The 26,544-nt window shown below is 46.6% G+C and overlaps 1 protein-coding gene across 1 annotated transcript; it reads left to right on the top strand.

The window, feature by feature from the left end:
* Positions 1 to 827: 827 nt before the first annotated feature.
* Positions 828 to 8,872, top strand: LOC144128859 (uncharacterized). The gene is made up of 6 exons (XM_077662632.1): positions 828 to 840; positions 1,815 to 2,057; positions 2,175 to 2,502; positions 2,641 to 2,812; positions 6,046 to 6,111; positions 8,810 to 8,872. The coding sequence occupies exons 1-6, from the start codon at positions 828 to 830 to the stop codon at positions 8,870 to 8,872; spliced, it is 885 nt and encodes a 294-aa protein (XP_077518758.1).
* Positions 8,873 to 26,544: the final 17,672 nt, after the last annotated feature.

Genomic DNA, 26,544 nt, shown 5'->3' with positions numbered 1-26,544 from the left:
CGTTCGCCATGTTTGGGGCCGCGCGTGCGGTCACCGCACCGAGCCACAGCATTTAACTCGCTGGTGATGTGATATGTGCTTATATTGGCGTCTTGCCAGAGATAATTTCTGTCCGACTGGTAGCACCATGTGACTCAGTGGGTACTTCGTGAACTGTGCGTAACAGAAATGAGCGGGCACGCTAAAAAGTTTCTACGCTGTGAAAACGTCGACCCGTAGGAATGCGGAGGTGCTGGCGTGCCGTGCGACGTACAGGACTGTTGCTGCGCAATGAATTCACTGACATCAAGGCCCACCTTGTGCACGGCTTAAGTTTACCGACAGGTCAAAGCATTAAAGCATACTAATCTAGAGGATGCAATTGCTTAGCAAGTGGGCGAGCTCAAGAGCCGTGCAGAGGGAGCCGACGGCTGCAGTGCGGCTTTTGGAGAGGAGAGTAATAAGGACGTCTGTTTGTCTAGCTACGTTAACTTGTCTCTATCTGCCGAAAGTGATGCGTTACTACAAAATGAAGCAGAATCGCTGCACATCGCATTGATGCGAACCGGCCTAGATTCCAGGTCTTGTGCATTCGAAGCAGTGCTACGCCGCTGCATTCAAAACTGCAAAACATTCTAGATAGGTCTGCCGCTCGTGTTGCAAGCGCATGACAGAATTTTCTCGACCGTCCTGTTGCGTAAATAAAGCAGCTTTGACGCTTTGCCTTTATGCTGAAATACCGTCTGTGAAGCTTGCGTAACTCGCGGACTGCAGCCGCTGAAAATATGAGTTTCTGAGGCGCCAGTTTCGGAAGCTGGGTAATTAATAATGTGCTGTTCATCCACGATATGACCTGCATGAGTAAGTGACAGTTATCAGCTGATATTAAAAGCTGCAAGTCATGTACATTCTTGCGTGCAGTGCAGCTGGCCAGTTTTGCTGCCGAGTTGTGGCAGGCGCAGCTTGGTTATATCGTGGCACAGAATTCTGCTGCAGTCTTCAAGCACAATATGTGTTCCACAAAGAGAAATGGACGTTGACGCATTTAACAACGTGCAGAGGGGTTATGGATCGCTAACAATTCAGGCCGGGTACCTCACGGCGTACGGCGACACAGCGCGAGCTGGCGTCAAACGACCGCAAACATTGCGCGCGTGCCATGACGACGCTCGTGCCGTTTGGTAGCGCGACCTCAGTGAATACCTCCTATACATAGGTTTCATGCGATGTCTTGGGCGCCACAATGGAGCCCAAGGCTGAGCTGCAATGAAGATTGGGCAGGTAATGAAAAATGGAAGATAAAAATGTGCAGGTTTCTGACATCCATCTAATCTCAAACATGGCGGTAGCTATGACCTCTGTGCAACCCAGGTATAGATGCCTTGCACCGACGTCACATCCGGTGTCCATCGTATGCCAGTCGGCCATGCTGTCGAACCACCGCCGCCTTTCCGCTCGTAGCTTACCGCCGGTGTGGAAGCATTTGTCAGCTCGCGTCGTTTTTGTCTGCGTCTTTCCACAGCTTCAGTGTGGATTTGTGCGCTATAGTTGGCTGCTCAAAGCGTAGCGACAGCTCAAGGAGAAAGAAGCCGACGAACACAAATTTCTACCGAATTCCGAGGATCATAGCAGACAAGTGCGAGCGTTCAAAGACGCTTAATACAAATCGGCGCACACTGTGGCTGTCACGAATTAAGCGAGCCGACTTGGACCCGAACAACCCCAACTTACGTGTGTGCGGAGCGCAATTCACCACAGGTAAGAGGCTTGTGCCGTGAAGTAAATGTTAGTGAAAACGTGGGAAGCAAGGATTACAACCTGATTTTGATTTGCAGGGGCGCCAGCCGTTTTGGTTGACAACACGAACCCAGACTGGGCCCCGTCATTGCATCTCGGCTACCGCACTAGGCGAGTCGGCTCGGATCGCCACGATCGCAGCCAGCAACGACGGCAGCGAAAACGATGTTCCGAGACCTCGATGACCGGGTCGGAAGAGCCGTGCGACGTCGCCGCACCCGTGCCCGATGTTCCCCCACCGCCGCATCAGGCTGAGGAGGTCGACGCCGGAGAAGAAACAGGTGAGTCAGCCTTGCACCATGCCGTCATAGCCTTAACTTAAGAAAATATTACGCGGTCGTCCTGCAGTCTGGTTCTTTCTTTCACACGACCGCTAAACGATGAATGTTCTCTTCCAGGTGTTTATGTGCAGACAGACATGGGCATGAGCGACATTGGGGCATCAGAACAAGAATGCATCAGACTCAGCGACTGCGTGTACACTAGACGTTCCGAAAAGGTGCAGCTTGAGATGCTCGAAGAATCATTGAGAAGTTCAGAGCTCAAGGTAGTATTCTACACAGGGATGGCAAGCTTCACAATGCTTCTTGAAATTTTCAAAATGCTAGAGCCATTTGTTTCACACAGTGTGAACAACAGCCTGGCAAAGTTTCAAGAATTTGTGCTCTTCCTGATGAAGATCAAGCTAAATCTTCAGAATGCTGACCTGGCCTTCAGATTCAATGTGTCTGAATCTACTGTCTCACGCATTTTTGGCAAATGGCTTCATGTAGCTCACTGCCGCTTGAAATCTCAAGTTATGTGACCCGAACGAAGTGCGCTGCAGCGCACCATGCCGCAATCATTCTATAATTAATTCGACAGTGATGTGGCCGTCATCATAGACTGTTTTGAAATCAAGATTGAGAGACCGTCCTCATACTGGGCGAGGAGTGAAACGTGGTCGACTTACAAGGGCAGCAACACTGCAAAGTACTTGATAGGGATTGCCCCACAGGGTATTGTGACGTTCATCTCGGAGGGCTGGGGAGGCCGAGTAAGTAACAAACATATCACGGAACACTGCGGGCTCCTAGACAACTTACTTCCTGGAGACGTTGTTCTAGCAGATCGAGGGTTTAACATCGCAGACAGTGTTGGTTTCTACCGTGCCCGGCTACATCTGCCAGCATACACAAAAGGCAAGAAACAGCTGTCGGCTGCAGAAGTGGAAAGCACAAGGAAGATTGCTAATGTACGTATTCACGTGGAAAGAGTAATTGGACTCATAAGGAACAAGTTTCTGCTGCTGAAGTCTGTCCTTCCGATTCACTATGTGAATGTCGACAAGGTGACAGCATCACTCCACTCGACAAAATTGTGACCGTGTGCTGCGCACTTTCCAATTTATGCCCTTCGATTGTCGCAGCATTGAAGGAACCGAGCAAAGAGAATGTGCACGAATATTTTGATGGGTGCCCACCATAACTGGGGATTTATGCACGAGTGAAAGAATGTGGTCATGGACAGAGAAGTTTGTGGGATGCAGATTAGCAGAAAATAATTTATTTGTGCCTTCTCTCACTAGCCAATCAAATGGTATTTTCTCATGGTATGGAGCATATATATCTTCTCATGATTTTTGCCTCAATACAAAATCTAATTTTTTATGGAATTCGGCATCCTACAAACTTTTGGGTTCACTGTGCCTACTTTTCAAGGTGTGGGCGTAAGCAAGTACAGCACACTATAATGCTCTGGTTTGGTATGGTTTGCAGTTTGTACGAGGAATGCATGTGTATACTGATTTCTGATGGTATATGTGGTTCTTCCCTGCCCTTATTTTTGTCAGCTGCAGATCAGGTGTTTAGAATTAATTTTAGCAGTTGCCATGACCAACAAGTACCCTTTCCTTCTGTATTTACATTTTTGTATTTGTAATAAACTACTTCATCCTCAAACATTCCTTTCTTTCCGTATTTGCATTTGTGTATTTGTAATAAACCATTCAATAGTCAAACATTGCCATGTGTGTACAGTTCATATGTGAAAACTTCAATGAGTTCAATAGGTTCTGCTCAGAGTGGTAGCCAAGCTGGTGCAAGATTTCAAAGCTTTTTATTACACAGACTTTGGGTCAACTGAACAGTTGGATGCCAGTGGTTGGCATGGATAACACACAAAAAATGCCCGTGTGCTGTTCAGTGCACGTTAAAGAAAACCTCGGGTATGACAAGTTGTACTGTCAAGAATGTTGGATGGGCTAATGCACTAAAACCCTGTTTGCTGTTCGGTGCATGTTAAAGGACGCTTCAGGATATGGCAAGTTATACTGTCAAGAACAATGTTCAAAGTCCAAAGCAAACATCATGTGTTAATGTATCATACCTGCCCTTTTCGTACCGTACATGGAGTTGCGGAATCAGTGGGTAGCTCTTTGATGCAAGGAAGTGAAAGGCTACGAAGCTACATATTTCCGTGTTTTGGCTGCCGTTTCAAAACACTTGTAGACAGCAACTGTTGTACGGTACTGGTATGGTTAGGCTTGCACTGATCTGCTATCAACAGCTCCATAAACCCAGACAGACAGTATTTCCCAAACAAAACAACACATGGGAAGTGCAACTGGGCATAGGGTATAATGCACTGAGCTTTTGTGATAACAGTACACATATGTATTACAGAGGAAAGGAGAACTAAACATCCGCTGTAGAGATGCATAGGAGTTGGACGCAGTTTGAAGCACACTGAAGCATCTGCTACCACCACTACCCTATGCAATAAAACCAAAATTAAGCACGCTGTTTCTCTTCACCTCCTCTACACTGTGGGCAGTACCACTGCTTAGTTTTAGGTGCTCAGGTCAGTCCGACGCAAGAAAAATGGAACCATTTGTACACACAGGCTTCACTGTCGCAAGCAATCATTTTGCCAGTCTCTGGTTCATTACAATAACAATACACCTGTTTACACAATGCAGTTGTGCCAACACTGTCCTTCTGCCTGGTGAAATACTTGGCATACAATTCAGGGAGCACTGCATTCACAAAGAACATTTCAGAAATTGAGAAGATGTTTTCACAGAAATCTTCATCCCACTTGATGCGTTCTATGTGAAAACTCCGTGCCCAAACTACAAAGTCGCAATACTTCACTTGGCACACAGCCATCTGTGTCTGCACTTTATAATAATATGCATGGCTTTTCTGAAGCTGCATGATCCCATTAACTTCAGTCAGGCACGTGTTTTCATCAATGAATGCAGTTGCATTCCTAAGCACGTATGGGTATTTAAACTCTGCCACACCTTTTCCGCAGCAGCTACACGAGACCAGAGCATCTGGTGTAGCCCCAGCAAAAGGGTACCTAGTGCTGAGGTGCAGGCCTGACTTTGACAGTTTGAAATTGTCATGTTTTGTGCCTTCACTATTTGCTTAAGCTGCTAAGGCATCCTTCTCATGATTCCTACCCCACATGATAGCTGGCACTTTCATAGTTTGGGCTTCTGGATAGCAAATCTCTTTGATTAGGGACACACTATGATTTGCTGCTTTAGTGTGGCATGCTTTCTTCATTAAAGAAGCAGTTATTCTTCCTGCTCTGTAAAGAAACCAATGTGGAGAGCCACTCTGCTGCTTCGTTAATGACTCTCTAGTTCCTTTACAGTGCCCTCTGAAATGGTTAAAGTAGACATGAGCTTTCTTGCTTTGTTCACGAGCACGTCGTAGCTGTGCGCCTAACGCATCGTCAGGTAACAAATTTCTTAGGTGTGCTGCTGGCTTTTTAACTGGTTCCTGGAAGACATCACATCTATCATCAAGCACAGAGAAAAGCGCTGGCACTGCACCATCTTTTCCGATGTCATCATAAAGTGCGTTCAACTCTTCTGGAGAAGGTCCTGGAGTTTCCAACCTCCTCCTCTTCTGCTGACCTTCAGCACGTGTGCCATCAATCTGCTCTTTACGCCCTATCGACGAAGTGAAGTTGATATCTCTCAGCCGTATTAACTGCACCTTTTCAACATAGGCTGGCAGCCAGATGTTTTCTTTCTGGGTGCATGAAACTGAGTTCCTGATACGCACTGCAGTTTCCGCAGCAAAGAGACAAGCTCCAACATGCGAGCATGTCTTGCCTGTACCTGCCATGCAGGTGCAATGGGCAACAAGCACAGTGCCATTTGTCTTGCATAAGATCCAGGCTTTAAGTGGGTGGTCGCTGAGCCGTTGGGAATGGTTGACCTGCGAAAATGTTGTGAAGTTGTACATAACAGTGCACATTTTTTGTTTGCAGAAAATGGGCATATGCACACCAGACAAAGTGGTCTCGGACAGAACAAATTTTCAGTGCTCCAGCATTGTAAGCGGACAGGCATAGTTTATCTTCTTCATCACTGCATTTTTTCCAGTGAAACTTCTACTAACCGCCATGCTCCGCAAATTTCCCTACGCGGACGTCTGAAATTTTCCTGTCACTAAGCGCTGCCGCCACAGGCAGAAGCACGGTTTATTTTTCATTTGAATAAATTCCAATGGTCATTTTTTTGCGTATGCTCACTGAGAAACATGCCAAAAAGGTTCCTTGAGCTTACCTCTCCGAGCAGAAGCACCTTCTCGTCTTGTAGGCGCACCGCAGATAGGCTTCTCACCTACCCGCTGGTGAGAATGCGCCTCTAATGATTTAAATGCTTTCATTTCTTCTAATGTAACAAAACTAGAGGAGTACACTAAATAGTTCGCGATATTCCCGTGAGTCACTGCAGGTAACACATCAGCGTCCATCGTTGTATCAACACCCTGTCTCAGCATGTATGGGTCCCTACCGTCGCACATTTGCACTTTTCCTTCATAGCGTTCGCGCGCAGATCCAACAAGTTCAGAGAAATAACTCGCACTGAACGGCTCATTCCTCTGAGGAGGAGGCATCGCGTCCGAATATATAAGAACAATACAAAGCGTCTCGGTTGCGGTCCGGTGTCACGGGTCTACGGAGCGGACGCACGCGCGCGGACGAAGCGAATGGTTCGGCAGCATGGCCGCTAGCTGTTGATGTAGCCGGAAGTGACGACACGTGCAAGGCACCTATATGCAATTTTCATTGATGCCACTGCTGGGCCCTTTGCTGCGCCCCTGGCCGTTCTGAATATGTTTACTTTTTTGTCCATTTTACGGGGACGTTGGCTAGTGTTGAATTATTGAAACATGTGCAAGTCTTTGAGCAAGCTGCATGTAGCGATGAAGTTGCATTTATGATCACAGCATAATAAAAAGGTCATGCAGTAGTAGGAAAAGCTTATCTAAGTGATGTAATCCATTTTTCTGGGATTTGTTTTGTTCGTGCATCTAAACTTCGAAATGCATGTGGCAAAGTATTGTATGACACAGCTGTTTGTTCTTACGGACCACATAAGTTGCTACTGTAAAGAGCAACCAAGTAAGAAGCAGCTTTAGCTTACATTCGTGAAGGACTTGACATTGATTATACCAGCTTAACCGTCGCATCAAAGGCATATTGATTGCAGTCCTGTCTACAGTCATGTCCACTCCTTGTGGCGTTGCTATACCTAACCTGTATCATGAGCATGAACTGCCAGACGCAAAAGTTTGCAGGATCTGCAAAACTATTCCTGTACCATCTGCCGTAGAGGTGTGGTGTCGAGGTTCATGTGAGCCTCAACACAATGCTCTGTGATGGCAGATCACGCAGCAATGCAGTTTTGCTTCGCTCCGCCACGCATATTAGATCCCGCAAACTTCTGCGGCCAGCAGTACGATGTTATGGATGAGAAAAATCCAAATGCACTTGTGGCAAGTGGTTGAAACAAATTCAGGAGGCAGTGGTCAAAGTGGTCAGAAAAAAACAAGTATGCTGATTATATACGAAGTGTAATGACTTGTGCATGATATACATTTGCTGGATTTATATTGGTTATATCCATGCTTCAATTCCAGTCAAGAAAAAAGGTCAAGGAAATGAGACTGGCTGCGAAAAAACGCGCAAATGAAGAAATTTTGGCAGTACAATAGAATAGAGAGCTGAAAGAAGAACTGGAAGCCGTAAAAAAAGAAAATTTAAAGCTCCGGCATTTAAACATGAAGCTGCAGGAGCAAATTTTGAAATGCCTTTCAGCTCCAGGTTAGTCTTGTATGGCAATGTGCACCTTTCTTAAACTAGATACCACTTCTTGCGGCCTATAAGTAATTACTTTTTTCCTCGTAAGCTGCATTGTTCTAAAAATACACCAGTGCATTATAAAAACGCATGTCTTTTTGGGAAAGCTAGTGTTAAATATTTTGCTTGTTTATTACATTGCTCATTGGTTGCAGAAATGCAGTCTTAAACTACACGTTTTTAAGGATTGTATTGTCTGCTTCACAGTAGATATGTGAACTTTGGCTACATATGTACCTCATGTTCTTAGTGGAGGTTAGATAAATGACCTGATCAGAAAGTATGACGAAAGAAGAATAATTGATGAACTTGCTGGGCAGGAAGTCTAAAATCATTAACGTTTTTGCCAACAACTGCTTGAGTGAGCAACGAGGCAAGCATTGCCATCCTTCATAATGCCGCTGAAGGCAGGCCACCGAGGGCAGTCACACCTGTGCCCTCACTGCGTTCAGCTGAAGTGCAGAATGCGTGGTCATCAGCTGAGGAAGGCATGGAAAGTCACCAGGAGCACTCTGGAATCATGTCTAATAACTGTAATTTCGTGACACTGTTGCAGAGTCCTTAACCTACCACCATGCGCATTTTCTTCAGTGCACAGCAAGTCTATGGCCTGTTTTTCAAGCTGCAAGAATAACCTGACAGAATGAACAGGGAAGGGTATAGAAATGAAGAGCTCATTGCAACATACAGAGGAAGAAAGCGAACATTCATTGAAACCAAGGAAAGCATATGGGAATGCTTTTAAATTATTATCAATGTTTTTAATGGGACATTCATAGCGCAGTAATTTTTTCACCTGAGAGCTGAATGACTAGGAAGTAGAAGAAACGATAACCACATGCTGCCTGTGGGATTCGAGCCTATGGTCTTCGCGTGTCGCTTACAGATACCTGCCAACTTGGCTACTGTGGCCACTGTGCCAATTGTCCTTGTGTTGCATGTGGCTTAAACTTGAGAGTGTTCAGCAGTGCGACTCCCAGCTGTAGCAGTGGATGTGCAACGTCCTGTAGGTGTGACGTTAAGAGACAGAGAGTAGTGTGGATCGGGAACAAACGCGACTATGGTGTTCTAGTTTAAATCATGAAGAATTGAGCAATACTTATTGTGTGGATGACAGGTGATGAGTGGTACATTGCTACTTATGAAATAGATTCCAAGAAAAGATAAACATTGCAGATGAGACCAGCAAATATTTGGGAGAGGGTGGATGCAGCTGGTAGTACTTAATTGGAGGTCAGTGGGCAGTGCCTTTTATCTGCTTTGAACATAAGCAGGATGGTGAAGTTGACCGCCAGAAATAACAGAATTTCACTTCTCTTTGTTGAACATTACACGCAAGCACTAATTGGTTGCTAGCTATCTTGCCATAAATGCTGCTCCCGCTGTGCTGTGCGTCTTGGGTTGCTGTTCCTCATTTCAAGAGGCCTGTGTCAGTTTGGCAAGGGATAAAATTGTCTATCTTGCATGTCTGTGTAACAAAAGAATAATCTAATTATTCATTTGACATTCTTCAAGGCTGAGGGCAATAATTGCTGCATGAATTGTATGAAATGCAGCTGCTACTGTACTAGTCTAAATTGTGTTTTAATCCTTACTGGGTGAACAGCAACCTTGTGTTTTGCCGTCCTTGCATGCAGACATGCATGCTTTTCAAGGAGCCGCGACATCGGTGATGTCATCACAAGAAGCGGACTTTGCACCAGTGCCTGCTGGAATGCCTGCAGCAGAACCACTGCCGTTCTTGTGTGCGGACATGCCGGCGGCTTTTCAAGGAGCAGTGCCTGCTGGAACATTAGCAGGACCACAACCAGCCCAGGGTGTTTGCACGGTGACAGAGAGTGGAAAGGTGAAAGCACCTAAATTTGCTGTCTTGTGGAATGTGGCTTTGAGAACTGCTTGCTGTTTCATCTGTGGGAGCAGTATAGTCACCAGTGTTCAATGTTTACCAAGTTGATACTTGTCCATACTGACTATAGCAGCACAAATAAGACTGCGTGACATAAAAGCAGCAGATGGCACCAGCATTCACTTGCACCTGGAAATCTCTATTCAAGGAACCAAGGTTATAAAAACGAAAGTAAAACAAACAGGAAAAAGGTCACAAGCCAAACTGAGCAGCATTTGTCCTGCTGCAAGAATTTATTGGGTGCTCATAAAGGAAGTTTCTAGTCCACAGGTAATTGCTCAAAGAAACAAAATCTAAAATGAAAAAATCTAAAGAACCAAGCGGTGTCTTTGGGGGTGAGGGCAGCGCTTGCTGTGGGGCAGAGAGTATTGAGGAACTGTGGCATAAGGAGAGAGTAGGTGGTTTTTGAGGAGGTGGGAGTTCATGTGCCGGTCTACCACATCGGGTACTGCTGACATTTTGATGCCTCTAAAAACACTATGGGATGCTGGATAACAGCTTTTGTGGTGGATCAGTGGCTTTGGCATTCAGCTGCTGGTCTCAAAGATGCAGGTGGAATCCCAGCCACGTCAGCTTTATTTTGATGGAGCCGAAATACAAAAATACCTGCGTGCTGTGCGATATCAGTGCACATTAATGTGAACTAGTTCATGGCAGTGCAAAAAAAGTACCGCACTCGGGCAGGGAGAGTTCAGCAGTACAGGAGCGGTGCAGCACTGCTTCCAAACAAATGAAATCCAAAGTGCAGAGTTCATGCAAAATTTCTGGAGGTGCTTTTCCTATTCACTTCTGTACTTTGTCTTTACCAGTGCTTTTAAAATTCAGTAAGTTATATGCGTTTTATTTTCGTGGTTTAATGACAGGTATATGGGACTAGTTTTGATTGGGCTTAAAGGAAGAAGCCGGTATTAGAAAAAAAAGTTTTGTTACTGAAGTCCCAATAACGAATTCTTCAAGAGAGATGTATTTTTGTGAGCTGATTTCAAATATGTCATTTTATTTCATGTGGAACAATTCCTTCAGTGCGTATATAATTTTTATACATGTATTTTATTAACAGCTTGCAAAAAAGTTTGCTGGGGAAATTTTCTGATATGTGCCATTGGATTCTATTGCTAACAAGGACTGCAATAAGAAAAAAATTATTTTCCTGCCTACCATAGAACTTAAGTTATAGGGTATTGAAGCTGCCGTTTCAGAAATGCGAAGAAAAGTGTGTCTTCCCGTTTCTGAAGTGGCAGATTCAGTATCCTATAACTCAAGTTCTACGATAGCCAGGATGACAATTTTACCCTTATTGCATTCCTTGGTGCCAAGAGAACCCAGTGGCATACATTTCAGTGAGTGTCCCACAGCAAATTTTCTTCAAAGCACTTTGCAAAATACTTGCATAAAAGTTACATAAGTTCTCAAGAATATGTTTTGCATAAAATTAAATGACATATTTAGAATCAGCGTGCAAGAATACATGTTCCATAAAGATTTAATAATTATGACTACATTATTAAAATTTTGTTTTCAAGACCGTGCTCTCCCCTTAAACAGTTGCATGTTTATTTCTTGCCTCTCATGCAGTTACTTTATCGGTTCAGTTTGGTCTGCAAAGGTACCCCATATAATATTAATGATCACTAAAATTTTTCCATGTGAAGTTTACATATTCTTAGTACTGCATTCAAAAAATGCACTGGTAGCTAAAACATCACTGACATGTTAGATGTCAGTGCAGGTTGTGCAGAAGCAGTGCCTGTGTTGTAGCCACGTGCCCCATAATGATAGCAACAGGAGAGGCATGTGCATAAACCACGCGAGGCCAGCTCAGTGTTAGACAGAAACTAGTCTTTGAGGGTGGTCTTCCACCGTGAAGGGCATCTGGTTGCTTTGGAAGGACATATTTTGTGACCATTCCACTCTTACAAGGGGCGCATATCGTGTGAAATAAGCACAAACAGCAGTGCTTTTTTCATATGCTATTCTTATTTTTTAGCATTTGTTATTGTACGTACATGAAATTCTCCTAAGCCCAGTAAGGTAGAGCCATTTTCTGAAATTATTTGCCGGTAGCATTCTAAACATCAAATTAGATAAACCAGTTACGAGCACTGCATGCAGTTACCTTTGGCACTGTACTGCTGTTAAGCACTGCCACTCTATGGCTATTGCACTGTTGACTTAGTGTCGGTTCTGCAGTTATTCTAAACTTTTAAATTATTCTGACCTTGATGCTGTGGCAAGTGCTAACACTTAGTCTCAGGCACGGAGGAAGACCATTTAGGAGGTGAAACTCCCGTCAGTGCGAGCGAGCGCAGGCGACCTGATAAGGCCACACTTGTATGCGCCGACGGGGCCGTATGCAGTGGCGGCGCCATGTGGCACGTTGTAGAAGCCGCAGCGAAAAAAAATGCAGCGCCCGGGCAGGCGGCTCCGGCGCGCTATTCGGCGGCGCGCGCTCAAACCAGACGACAAGCAGACGACACGGTTGTTTGCTTCAGCGGGCACGCCGTGACGTATTTCCGCGCCTTTAAGTCATACAGCAACAGTTTCGTTTCGTTTCGTTTTAATGTGGTTTAACGTCCCAAAGCGACTCAGGCTATGAGAGACGCTGTAGTGAAGGGCTCCGGAAATTTCGACCACCTGGGGTTCTTTAACGTGCACTGACATCGCACAGTACATAGGCCTCTAGAATTTTGCCTCCATCGAAATTCGACCGCCGCGGCCGAGATCGAACCCGCGCCTTTCGGGCCAGCAGCCGAGCGCCATAACCACTCAGCCGCCGCGGCGGCTGACTGTCGGTGTCTGTTCGAGGGCCATAATACTAACAGTGCTGCTACGCGCAGTGCAGCCTCCTGTGGAATTTGCTAGACTAAGATGGGACGCAGGTGTTTTGTTCGAAATTGCAAAAGCGGTTACAAGTGCTGCAGGGAGAAGGTGAGTGAGGTAAGAAGTTGTTGCTGCTTGTTGCCTTCTCGGCTGACGTGTAGTCATAAATGCTGCGCCGTACGACGCCTGCGTTCTCCTCCAGCAGATTAAACTTAGTGTGGTCGCATACTTGACGAACGTGAAGGCATGTTTGCCTTCGAAGATTGCCAGCAGCGCTTATACCCATCCAATGAAAGTCATCGCGCGGGTGTGAAACGAAGCCTTGCGTGCAAGCTAGAGATCATCTTATAGCGGTCATAGAAAAGAACGCGTTGTATTTTTTACTGTGCTGAAATGCTTGAAGCGTAACACCTATTGCTCTTCGGGCTACTAGCGGTAAAGAAGCGCACGAGAGTGCCCTCAAAGGTAGTCAGGCGCACGCGGCCGAACGGGAGCAACACGCTCGACCTGTTGCCTTGGCAACCGAAACGGTGGTAATTTCCAAGCCGCCAGCATGATAGTGGCTCTGCGGGCTTGTGACCTTTTCTGGTCGCCGCAAACAGCGGAGTTTCCCCTCCTATAGGTTTCTTACTCCGTGGTTTCAGGTCACAATGTACTGAGTGAACAGTGATAATTTGTGCATTATTGTGTGTTCCTTTCAGTTTTTCATGGCATTTGTTTTCTTTTCTCTGCAGGTGCACCTGGCCAATGGCTTTGAGATTTCAAAGGAAGCATATCACACTGTGAAGGCGCTGCAAAAATATTCGCTGTTTGTAAAAAGAACGGCAACCACTTTGTGGTCTACCGAAGTGCTTGCGCAGCGCAGCTGCACAGGAACACTGTCCAACCGATTCCTGGCAGAGGGTGGTGACAAGGCCCCACAGAAGCCGCTGACACCGCTGAAGGTGGACACAATAAGGGGTAATTACTGAAATCTACTGTATTCTACTGAGGTTAGCACATGTGCATAATGTCATATTGCATTAACATATTAAAGGGGATCATCTTGGCCTTGGCAATAGCTCTCGAGAAGGTAGTAAGTATCAAACAGTATTTGACACATATTTAAATGGTTCGGTTCATTGGATAGCTTAAAGCTGAGTGGTTATGGCGCTCGGCTGCTGGCCGGAAAGACGCGAGTTCGATCCCTGCCGCGTCGGTAGAATTTCGATGGAGGCAAAATTCTAGAGTTCCATGTGCTGTGCGATGTCAGCGCTCGTTTAAGATCCCCAGGTGGTCGAAATTTCCGTATCCCTTCACTAAGGCGTTACTCAGAGCCTGAGACTCTTTGGGACGTTAAACCCCCATAATCTAAACCACTGCATAGCTTCTGGTTGTGCACGAGAATTCATGTGCATTCGACTACTTGACAGGCACAAACAGAACCATTTGGTAGAGATTAGAACTTCCTACATAGCTCGGCTCCAAGATGAGTGCATGACATGAGCACCCCACATCTGTCGCAACAAGCAAAGAATGTAATCTTGTTTTCTGATTCTAAAATAGGCTGTCGTCACATGACAATGTTAGCTGGAAAGCTAGGTTTTTAAGAGCAGTGCATTTCTGAAAACCTTTCATGCAGCTGCTGCTGGTATCATTGTTATGCTCATTCCTGCACTGTTATTGTTTTATAATATTGCAGTAGCTAAGGCACTACCATTGCCGACTGATTTCTCGGACTCGAAGGGACCCCAAAAAATGGTCCGAATAATCGAACAGTACGAAAAATCCGTGGAGTACAAAATAATCGCTTCATTGAGATGAAATCGGCTTAAAAATGTCACTGATTTTACCTTGCGGTAAATTTCTCTGGCTGAGGACGCCTTACGCCTGTATTTTTGCCAAAGTTGTACTTTCACTGTACACGCTAGACAGCAAGGTCACGCCGTTTAGTTGAATACTTCCCACGCTTCTTTGACGGACCCGGCTGCACCATGCTGTCCACAACCCGAGTGTGCACCACACCGCTCATCAAACACACGCAAAGACAATGAACTTTACGTTCAAATCGGTGGAACCGCCGGACGCAATCACTCACAAAACGGTGAATAGATGTAACTTCGTGAAAACTCGCCACTCGGTCGACGCGGTCGGATTAACCTAAGTGACGAAACAGCGAATGGCGAACGTACGAGACCTGTCGTGGTGGCTCAGCGGTGAGGGTGCTCGGGATCGAACCCGATCGCGGCGGCCGCGTTTCGATGGAGATAAAACACAAAGGCACCTGTGTGCTGTGCTATGTCAGTGCACGTTAAGATCCCCAGTTGGTCAAAATTATTTCGGAGCCCTCCACTACGGCTGCTCTTTCTTCCTTTCTTCTTTCAGCCCCTCCTTTATCTTTTCTCTTAATTCGCGGTTCAGGTGTCCGCCGATATTGCGAGATAGATACTGCGCCATTTCCTTTCCCCAACAACCAATTTTTAATTTACAAAGTATGAGACAAGCGATAACTGCCCGCAACAAAAGCAAGTTGACGGCAATGACAATCCGATTGCCACCTCGAAGTCTCAAAGGTCGCAAGGACCTCTACTCGTAAAAATGAGGTACAGAAAGTATGTCAAGCCAATCCAACTGCAGAGGAAATCCACCTCAATCCAAGATGCGCCTTTCGTGCCGGCGAAAAGCCAATAAAATGGCATATTTTGGCCCACAGGCGACTGAAATTAGTCGAAAAAATCAAACTTTCGGACTTTTATATACGTCGCGTATGTGTATGCGCTTCTATGGGGTGACTGATGGTGCCTCATCGAGGTCCAAAATATCCTACCAGTCCGAATTATTGGAATCTGAATTACCCGCAGGCTACTGTGATTATTGGATGGTTTAGCAGAAATATGTTCTTGAGAAATGTATGCAGTTTGACCTGTTGTACACTTGCCGCATTCATAGTAATGCAGCTGATGCCCTTACTTGGTGTGCTTTGGCTTTGGGCCCAGGACCACACCACGTATGCATCTGCTAGGGCAATGTGCGCTGCCTGCGTTGTTACAATTGACGAGCACTTTCTTTTGATCACCTTTGTCATTTGTCTGCTTTACACTTGGCTTGAGCATTAAGGTGATATCCTCATTTTGACGGTGTAGGCAGTGCAAAGTGTGACAGCAGCTGCCGCGCTTGCAGCATGGCAACTCATGGCCTTTGCACGTGCACAAGCTTTGGCAGCTGCAAGAATAGTAACATAGCTTGTGCTGTTTCTCACACTTATGCATGATTTCCTTGCAGTGTTCTTCAGGCATTATGCCCGCAGCCGGGGCTGGAGCGATGAAGCAGCCACAAAAGCGGATAAAAACATCAGGCTGTGGCTGTCGCAGAAGACTTGCGAACTTCGCCGCAAGAGGCCTGCTGCTTCAAATAAAAGCTAAGGAAAATGGGAACAAATTGTTTCTTCTTTTACGCTCTTGGAGTTTCTTTTGGCAAGCACACAAATTTACTGCTGATGTATGCACAGTGTTATGTGTATCCAAATGCACTGCATCGCTATCAAAGCTCATTCAGTTTACGTTTTTACATGGCCACTCTGCGTACGTGTAAGTCTCCTCTTCGAGCTCTAGTGATTGTAAACAACTGCGCAAGCACTGCCGAAGCTGGTGGTTTCACTGTGCTTGCATGCCCAGTTTATATTAGCAACAGTACTGAGGGACAGTTTGGGGCAGCTGTCGAGGTCACACTTGCCACTTCACATGTGCAGTTGGTGTCTTGTGGAACTGCACCTTGCCTGCATCACCCACAAGCGCTTCTTTTCAACCTGTTTTCTCAGTACCAGGCGAATTCTCACATGGTCCACAGGGGGTGGCACATATCGTGAAAGAAGAAAATTGTTCCCAAAGGCGATATATCCACAGCGCCGGCTCGTGTACAATTGAGCACAGTATACAGCAGCTGTGTAAAGAAATCTTAAACCCAGTCAGCGCGAAACCCGCTTGAATCGCACTAGAAAACTCTAGACCGGGCCACACCAAAAGCACCAGACCAGGATCACACCAAAAGCACCAGACCGGGTCACTCCACAACCCGTGTCTGAATTTCTGGCGTGGTGTAAACACTAGACACGGTCACACCAGAAAACACTACACCGGGACACACCAGAACCCGTGTCTGAATTTCCGGCGTGGTGTAAACACCAGACACGGACACACAAGAAAACACTACACCAGGACACACCAGAAAACTACACCGGGGCACACCAGAACTCGTGTCTGAAATTCCGGTGTGGTGTAAACACCAGAAACGGTCTGGTGTTTTTTTCAACTGGGTATTTATTGTTGGTATTGTTCTTTCTCCTTTGGTTACTATTGCTCTGGCAACATTACTGTGCACATATACAGGAAATATCTGAACTCGTTCATTATAATATTATTCTTTATTTCCATCGGGATTATGAAGGAGGTTTTGTGTAAAAGCTGCTCGTAAACGGCAGCTTGACAAAGGCCCACAACCTCCCTCTACAGGGCAACAACAGCAGAGCAGGAAGAGACACACACAAGTATTGTATAATCTCTTCGAAATTTACCAAACGCAAAAATAACAGGACTAAATGAAAATAGAAACAAATAAAATAGAACAGCCATCAATACAATAAATACAGAGGGTAAAAAGCAGCACAATAAACACAGGAATAAATATAAACATTATAGGAATACAGGTGCAGTTTTTAAGAACGTATGCAGTGAAGCTGTCGCAATTCGTGTTTATATATTTTAAGCAGGTCAGTCCCGGATTTTAACAGTTGTTAAATAGTGTAGGAAGTGCGAATGATAATTTTTCTATTGCGTAGCTGGTTGTAGAAGTTGGTACAAACCACTCCTCTTTATAACGGATAGGGTAACGCACAGTGCTCTTTTCCAGTAATGACAACGCATGCAGAGAATCAAGACGATGTTTTAGTTCACGCTGGAATGCAAGTGCTAGCTTATAATTGTAAAGACTGAGTACTGTTATTATGTTTGCTTTGGGGAAAAGACGTTGCGAGTGACTGTTGTATGGTAGATTAAAAAGTATTCTGATAAGCTTATTTAAAATATGAAAATATTTTGCAAATTTGTACGTGGTTTTGCCCCAGACCAGGAGACAGTAATTAACATGAGAGAAAAACCAAGAAATTATAAAGCAGGATCTTTACTTCATACGAGAGAGATGATCTGTAATGGGAAATAATGCCAACTGCTCGAGCTAACTTAGTTAAAACAGCATCAACGCGACTATCCCACAGCATGCTCTGAGAAAATGTAACACCCAGAATTTCAATATTATTTGTGATTTATATTGGTGCAGCACCATAAATTATGCTTACATAAAAATTTAAGTATCTCAATTTGGGTCTAAATATTACAGCTTTTTTCATAACTTTTTTGTTTAAATGGTTCAATATTGAACTCGATTTAAACCTGGTAAGGTGAGACTTCGCGTCGTTGGGTAAGATATGGTAGTATGGAGCAGATAGAATTAGGCTAGTGCCGTCGGCATACAAGACATATTTAGGCTTAATAGAGAGGTAGTGAGGACATTGATGTAAATGTTAAAAAGAAGCGGACCAAGAATGCTGCCCTGAGGTACACTTTTACCTATCGATTTTAAAACAGAACGATGCGTTTCGATTTGAACGAACTGCTGTCGAAAAGTGAGATATGTTTTGATATGTTCAATTGAATGTTCTCGGATTCTATAAATTTCAGGTTTCTTCAGCAAAGTGAAGTGGTGAATGCAAGCGAAGCCTTTTGAAAAGTCGTCCTAAATGCCAAGTATAAAGTTCTTTTTTTTCAAATTCGGACAAAATCAATTCTTTTTCTTCGAGCTAAGATAATCCGGTTGATATGTTCTTCCTAAATCTATACTGAGCATATGAAATAAGTTTGTTTAAATCAAAGAATGAGCACAGTTGATAGATAAGCTTCTCGAAGCCTTTTGAAAAAATGGGTAAGACGGAGAAGGGTTGTTAATTATTCGTATAATTAGGATCGGCCTTTTTCAAGAGCATAGCTACTTTAGCGATTTGCATTCGGTTTGGAAAGCATGCAATCGTTAGACAAAGGTAAAAAATATAGGTTAAATATGAACGTAAGACATCCAACACATACCTCAGCGTACGTGTCGGAACTTCTTCAGCATCGCAAATGCAAGTAATATTTAAAGAATAAAAACTGATGAAACTTGATCCCCTTTTACAGGGCTTAGGAAAGGAAATGAATCATTTCTAACGGGCATAAAATTGTAAAAAACTTCAAGTATACCATGATCAGAATAATGAAGTAAATACTCATTAAAGGAATCTGCAAAGGCGCAGCCAGACACTCCACAGCCATTTATTGACAACTTTGTAATAAAAACCTTCTTGCAAAGCACAGTGTCGCGAACAACCGGCGGTACAGTTCAGGCCCAGACCAGAGGCAGCGTTCAGTGTAGAGCTCGCACGAGGGACAGAGAGTTCGGTGCTCGAGCTTCGGAGCGTTCGGCGTTTCTCGTCGTGTTCGTTAAGAGCCAGCCTCTGAAGGTTCCAAAGCTGACGGACAGCCTTACAATTCCCCATCCCCCGCCCCCCCCCGTGGGGGGGGGGGCGAAAGGGCGCCATCCTGGCGGCCTAGGCCGATGTGACGACGGCGGGGTAGTAGTGTCGTTTGAGGCGGGTCGGGTGGACAATGGCGCAGCCTCGACAACGATGATCAGGGGATGGCGTAAGAGGCTCGATGAGGTAGTTGACGGAGGGCGTCTGCTGATGAATACGGTAGGGTCCCTGGTACTTGTTAACAAGTTTGGAGGAAAGGCCGGGACTTGAGGAGGGTACCCAGAGCCAGATCAAAGAGTCAGGACGGTAAGCGGGAGGAAGTGCAGGGCGATCACGGGTGCTTTTCTGCTGCTGCTGGGCGTGAGAAGTTAAGGACCGGGCAAGCTGTGGGCATTCTTCGGCATAAGTTGCGGCTCGAGAAAAAGATATAAAATCGGAAGCCTCAGGGCGGTAAGGTAGAATGGTGGGCATTGTGCAAGAAGCCTCACGGCTATACAGGAGAACGTACAGAGAGAATCCGGTGGTGGCTTGAGCAGCGTAGTTACAAGCGTATGTGACAAAAGAGAGAACGCGGTCCCAGTTACAATGGTCGGAAGCAACATACATGGCCAGCATGTCGCCAAGGGTGCGATTAAAACGCTCAACCATGCCATTTGTCTGGGGATGGTAGGCGGTTTCGTGCGGTGAACGATGTTGCATTCCTGAAGGAGAGCTACAACTTCAGAGAGAACGGCCGGACATCTATCACTGAGCAGCTCCTTGGGCGCACCATGGCGAAGAATGATACGATGAAGAATGAAGGATGCAATGTCGTGGGCTGTAGCGGATGGTAAAGGCGCAGTTTCTGCGTATCGTGTAAGGTGGTCGATGGCAACGATGATCCAGTGGTTCCCACTTTATGTGCTGGAAAGAGGGCCGTAGAGGTCCATCCCAACAAGCTCGAAGGGCTGCGCTGGGCAAGGCAGCGGCTGCATATGAGCGGTGGGTCGGCGAGGAGGATGTTTTCGTCGCTGGCATGTGGTGCAGGACTGAACAAACTGGCGGGCATACCGGGCCCTCCCACGCCAGTAGTACCGCTGTCGTAGAAGCGTGGAGGTCTTCAAAAATCCGGCATGTCCACACTGGGGATCATCATGGTAGGAAGAGCAAATGAAGGAGCGCAGATGTGTCGGAATGACGAGAAGCCAGCTGTGACTATCCGGGAGGTAGTTGCGGCGGTAAAGAAGCTCGTGTCGGATGGCGAATGGTGGGACTGTGGACGGATAGCACGGGAAGGAGGTCGAGCCAATTGGCCAGATAAGGGATCTAAGAGGAAAGTGATGCACGGGTCTTTGAGTTGCTCAGAAGCCATATCAGCGGACTCAAACGTCAAAGAAGGCAGGGAGGATATACAAGGCACTGCCTCAAATGGTACAAGGGAACGTGAAAGGGCATCAGCATCGGCATGTTTTTGGCCGGATATATAGATAACGCGAATGTCGTACCCTTAGAGTCGCAGAGCCCAGCGCGCCAGTCGACCCGAAGGATCTTTCAAAGAGGACAACCAGCAGACGACGTGGTGATCGGCGACAACGTTAAAAAGGGCGCCCGTACTGGTAGGGGCGAAATTTGACGATCGCCCAAAGGATGGCTAAACACTCCTTCTCGGTGACAAAATAGTTGGCTTCAGCTTTTGTGAGTGTCCGACTAGCGTAAGCGACAACGTATTCGTCAAAGCCTTGCTTGCACTGAGCGTGTACTGCACCGAGGCCGACGCCGCTGGCATTGGTGTGGAGTTCCGTCGGAGAACGAGGGTCGAAGTGATGCAGTGGTCAGGAGGCGACGGAGTGTCGTAAACGCTCCAACACAGGCTAGCGACCATGCCGAAAGGTCGTCGCTGGAAAGGAGTTAGGCCAGGGGGTCGATGATAGGGACGAAATTGCGGAAAAAGTGGCGGAAGTAAGATCAGAGGCGGACGAAGCTGCGACGAAATTCGGCCACCACTCACAACTTAGCCGGGTCCGGGAGAACGCCATCCTTCGACACGACATGTCTGAGAATAGTGAGCTGCCGAGCTGCGAAGCGGCACTTTTTAAAATTCAGTTGGAGGCCAGCGTCGGCCAGGCAGCAAAGAACAGTCTCAAGGCGCTGGAGCTGAGACGAAATGTCCGGGGAAAAGATCACAACACCATCTAGGTGACAAAGGCATGCGCGCCATCTGAGCCCTCGGAGGATGTCCATCATGCGATAGAATGTGGCGGGGGCATTGCAGAGGCCGAAGGCATGACATTAAACTCATAAGAGCCCGTCGGGTGTGAAGAATGCAGTTTTTGGGCGATCGGCTTCCGCCATCGGCACCTGCCAGTAACCGGAGCGCAAGTCCAATGAAGAAAAGAACTCAGCGCCCTGCAAGCAGTCAAGGGCATCGTCGTACGGTGGAGAGGGTAAACGTCCTTCCGTGTAATCTTGTTCAGACGACGGTAGTCCACGCAGAACCGGATGGAACCGTGTTTTTTTTTGCCAGGACCACTGGTGATGCCAACGGTCTGTGCGACAGCTATACCACGTGGCGCTTGAGCATAACGGTCACCTGCGCGTCTATGAGGTGGAGCTCAGCGGCTGACACGCGGTAAGGAGGTTGGCGCAAAGGGGCATAGGTTCCAGTGTCAATACAATGGGTAACGGTGGTGGTGCGGCCCAAGGAAGATTGCTGGTAGTCAAACGAAGCTTGCAAACGGTGCAGAACGGCGACAAGCTGGTCTCGTTGGGTAGACGTCAGGGCGGCGTCGACGGAACGGTGAAAAATATCGACAGAAGACTGATTGTTGATGGGAACAGGCGTAATGGCGCTGACGTGAAGGCCGGCCGTGCTATCGACGAGGGCGTATGCTGAGGCGGAATCGAGAAAGGCAACCCTACCAAGTGATTGGCCACGGAGTAAAGTGGTAGGGCAGAACGGGTTGGCCAGATAAATAGCGCTGGGGCCACGAACAATTGTCAGCACTGCAAGAGGCAACAAAACAGACTTCTGGTCAGCGCATCTTAAAGAGGGTATAAGTGACGGTTGCATCTGAGAGAGCAGCACAAGAAAGAGGCACCAGCACTGAAGAGAAAGCCCGAACGTCTGTGTCCTCTGAGACGACCACAGTAGCGGCAGCAGCACCGTTACGTCCAAGGGGGTGTCACTGTAGGGCGACAAGTCAAGCTGAGCAGGTGCGCAGTCAATAACGGCGTGATGTGAGCAGAGGAAGTCCCAACCAAGGATAACGTCGTGAGAGGAGCGGGCGAGGACAATGAACTCGATTGTGTAGGGAACGTTCTCGATAAGCAGACGTGCGGTGCAGGCGGCTAACGGTCGAATGTCCTGAGCACTGGCGGTGTGGACAGAAACGGCAGGAAGGGGCGTCGTCACTTTTCTGAGTCTGCGACAGAGGGTGTGACTGAGAACGGAAGAGGATGCGTCAGTGTCAACAAATGCTTCGACGGTGACTCCTTAAAAGAAAACGGTAATAATGTTGGCAGGCAGAGAAACAGGTCTTCGGTGAGTCGCTGATAACGCAGTTCTTGCCTCCGGAAGTGCGGCCGTTAGTTTTCCGCGTGGACGGCGGGTTGGCGGCGGAACATCGGAGAACATGGACGGCGGGCACGAGACGGCAAGCGGTGGAAGTGGGGATGGTAACTGGGAGAAAAATCCGGAGGTGGCTCGTGTGATGCAGGTGACGACGACGACGGAAGGTTGTACGTTGGCTCACGCCTATAATCGTAGGGACTGTGGTCACGACTGCGACACAAACGAACCACGTGGCCAGCGACGCCATAGGCGTAGCAAAAAGGGCGGTTGTGTTGTGTGCGCCAGGGGTTGAGTGGCTGCGGCTGTGATCGGGGGCGGGCAACCGGACGGTAAGGTTGGGTTGCAGGTCCTTGGGGTTATAACTATCGGGTAGGTTGCCAGTAGATAGGGGCAGCAGGTGAGGGCCGCGACCGCACCGCGGCATCGGCGTACGCCACAGGAGCCGTGATCAGAGGCGGCTGAGGAGGAGGTGGCAGAACTTCAGCGGCCTGCTCCTCGATAACACACTGCAGGTTGGGAGTGAGCGACGGCGCAGGCGTAGGCGGGCAGTTAGACAAAGATAGCTGGCGTGCGACTTCCTCACGTAAAAACTGCTGGATGCGCTGGAGGAGCGACGGTTGGTCAGGAGTATCTCCCCTGGCAGAGCCAAGCTGGAAAATGTGGCCTCCTGAAAGCCTGCATGCCGGGAAGAAAGACGCTGTTTGCGCAGCTCATCGAAGCTCTGTCAGTAGCCGATGACACCGGAAACAGTCTGGGGATCTTTGGCGAAGAGCATCTGGAAGGCATCACACTGAGTGCCTTTCACAATATGTCTGATCTTGTCAGCCTCCCTTATAGAAGCGTTGACTCGCTTGCAGAGGTAGACGACATCTTCTATATAACTGGTGAAGTTTTCACCGGTTTGCTGGGCCTGACTTCGCAAGCGTTGTTAGGCGCGAAGCTCTCGCAATTCGGGACGGCCAAAGACTTCTGTGAGGCTGGTTTTAGAGCTGCCCAGCTTGAGATGTCAGCCTCGTGATTTCGAAACAAGTGATTTGCTACGTAGCTCAAAAAAAAAGACAACATGGTGAGCTGGCCAGTATTGTCCCGCTTATTGTATGCGCTTGCGCGTTCATAGGAGGCCAACCAATCTTCCTCATCTGTGTCATCTGTGCCGCTGAAGATGGCCGGGTGACGCTGGCGCGCGGCGCCGGAACAGAAGACAGCCGACGGAAGCTATGAAGCGGTTTGAGTGACGGTATCGGGCATTGCGGAGGCTGTAGGCAATGCGCGGGTGCGAAGCTCCAGGGAGAGAGGATCGTTGGCACCTCCACCACTTGTAATAAGGAACGTCTTGCAAAGCACAGCGTCGCGAACAACCAGCGGTACAGTCCAGGCCCAGACCAGAGGCAGCGTTCAGTACAGAGCACGCACGAGGGACGGAGCGTTCGGCGTTTCTCGTCGTCTTCTTCGTTAAACGCCAGCCGCTGAAGATTTCAAAGCTGAAGGCCAGTCTTACAACTTCTCGATTCTAGGTGAAAGTTTCGTGCGCTTAAAAACAGTGTTCAAATTTTTCCACCCGAGGTCACTTTTCTTTCGGCAACTCTGGATTTCAGTGTAAATGTATATAGATTCTTATTTTAACCTCCTTTATAATTTATTTAAGATATCAGGATCTTTAAGATATCAGGATCTTGTGTTTCAATAAATCGATGGTAAAGCATTATTTTATCGTTGATTTTTCGGTGCAGTTCTGGAGTTATCAAACGCTTGCGGATTTTTTTACCTAGCTTAAACGTTTTATTACAAGTCACTCTTAAATCCGCAAGAACTAGTGTATAAAGTTTTCGTACCCTTCATGGGGAGGTGAAATCTGACTTCAGTAGTTCTGTCCTGAAGCTGTCTAAATTAGACATTGTAATGGACTCAAAAAAATGGGTGGTCGGCTTTTGCAGCCTTCTAAATTTTGCTTCTTTACCATAACAAATACAGGAAGATGGTCGCTAAGAACACATGATATAGCTCCCGATTGATGCCTGTTTTATCAGAAATTGTCACAAAAATGTGTAGCTGTGTTTTATTGTATTTCGTAATTCAGTCGGTAATATGATTGCTTTATCGCAAACGGGTAATGTGATAAGCATTTTCATGTTTTTTTATTCATTACTGTTTGCTAACATATCTATATTACAGTCGTCGGCTGACGTGACAGAGTAACTGTAAAAAATCTTGACACATTTCCACCTGGGGGCCGGTAACAAACAGAAAACACATGCTGATTTACACGAGCTGACAATATTTCAAAATCATCACATAGCCCCAAACAGAATGAAGCAGTTCACGGTTTACAATCGGCTTCATCAATAACATGACTCCACAAACAAGACAATTTTTTGAATTTAAGCAGAGATTGGTAACCTGAAAACCGAAAGTTATCCTGATCGTCTTTACACCAAGTTTCAGTCAACATGACAGCGTCGGGCAAAAAAAAAAACTAGAGAGAAGACAATCCATTTCTGCCTTCTTGTTGCAAAGTGAGCGAACGTTTAAATGAAGACATTTTAGTGAATTTTGGTTCGTTGCAAGCGCGTTTACGTCCTTTGGAAAAAGGTAATTATCATTAGCCATTTCAAACTCCGAAAGCACAATTTAAGCCCATTTGTTGTACACATTAGGACATGAATTTTGCGCAGAACGATGGCCGACTGGCCATCTGTTTTGCGCATGAAGACCTTTCCCTTCCTGTGCCAGACGTACTGATGCATTTTGTTTTTCCCAGTCCTTCGTCAGTCGCAGTAGATGTCGCTTATGACCAGTCATATTTTTCATAATGGCAATGTTGCTCTTTTCGTCCCTGAGTTTATTCCTTTTCTCGAGCCACTCATCTCTGACAGCTTGCCTGGACTATGTAACTAATATTCCTGGGATCTTATCGGGCTTTGGAGGTAGCCGGTGAATTGCATCGACGTCTGTGTTCGAAAGCCTAGAAACACCTATCGTGTCGGCCACAGCGTTTACTTTATCTACCAGATTTTCAGGTTCATCGGACTGAATTTCATGAGACTCAAGGTTCAGCTTCCTGCTCCTTCATTCAAGATCATTGACTTCATTTTGCAACGTTTCTTTTTCTTCTTTTTTTTTACCTTACTCTACAAAATTTCTAATCTCTTTTGAATATCTTTTGTGTGTGTTTTTCCTGGGTAGTTAGCCTTTCTAGCACTTCGTCATACTTTTCTGACATTATCTCTACAGCTGTTTCAATGCTAGCTACAGTTTCTTTAAACGGCATCAGCTCGTCTAATTTTCCATTTATAGTAACAAGTAGGGCTTTAATGTCGGCTATCTCGTCACCAGCCAGCTGTTCACCTTGATTGTCTCCTTTGCATGTGGGACATGTCAATTTCTGCGCGGCTGACTTCTATTTACTTTTTTACTGCTTTACTTGAAGCCCCGCACAGGTTCCGGGATGGAACAATTGGTTCCATACAAATCATGACAGAAATTTCTTCGGGCATAAACTTGTTATTGCATGAGGAATAAAAGTCCGTCGACATCGTGCGTTACAGACAGCGGTTTCAAGCAAAAAACAACAATAACAGGACACTAGGGCGGATGGTGCGGAAGCAAGCAGCACATATTCATAAAAGCAATCGCAAGGAACGGCACCAACGTGCGAAAAAGCAGAGCCGCGTTGAAGCTGTGGTCTTTCGCGCTGCCGCTGCCGCGGTGTGCTCGGAGATCCGAGCAGTCCGTCTTTTATCTTGGAAGGTGGCCGCTTGTCGCGCCGCGAGTGGCTGCAGGCAGTTCGCAGATTCGGATGGTTCTGCC

Source organism: Amblyomma americanum, chromosome 1, assembly GCF_052857255.1.
Source record: "Amblyomma americanum isolate KBUSLIRL-KWMA chromosome 1, ASM5285725v1, whole genome shotgun sequence".
NCBI classification, from domain to species: Eukaryota; Metazoa; Arthropoda; class Arachnida; order Ixodida; family Ixodidae; genus Amblyomma; species Amblyomma americanum.
Note: the sequence above shows the minus strand (reverse complement) of the source record. Positions and strands in the feature narration are given on the sequence as shown.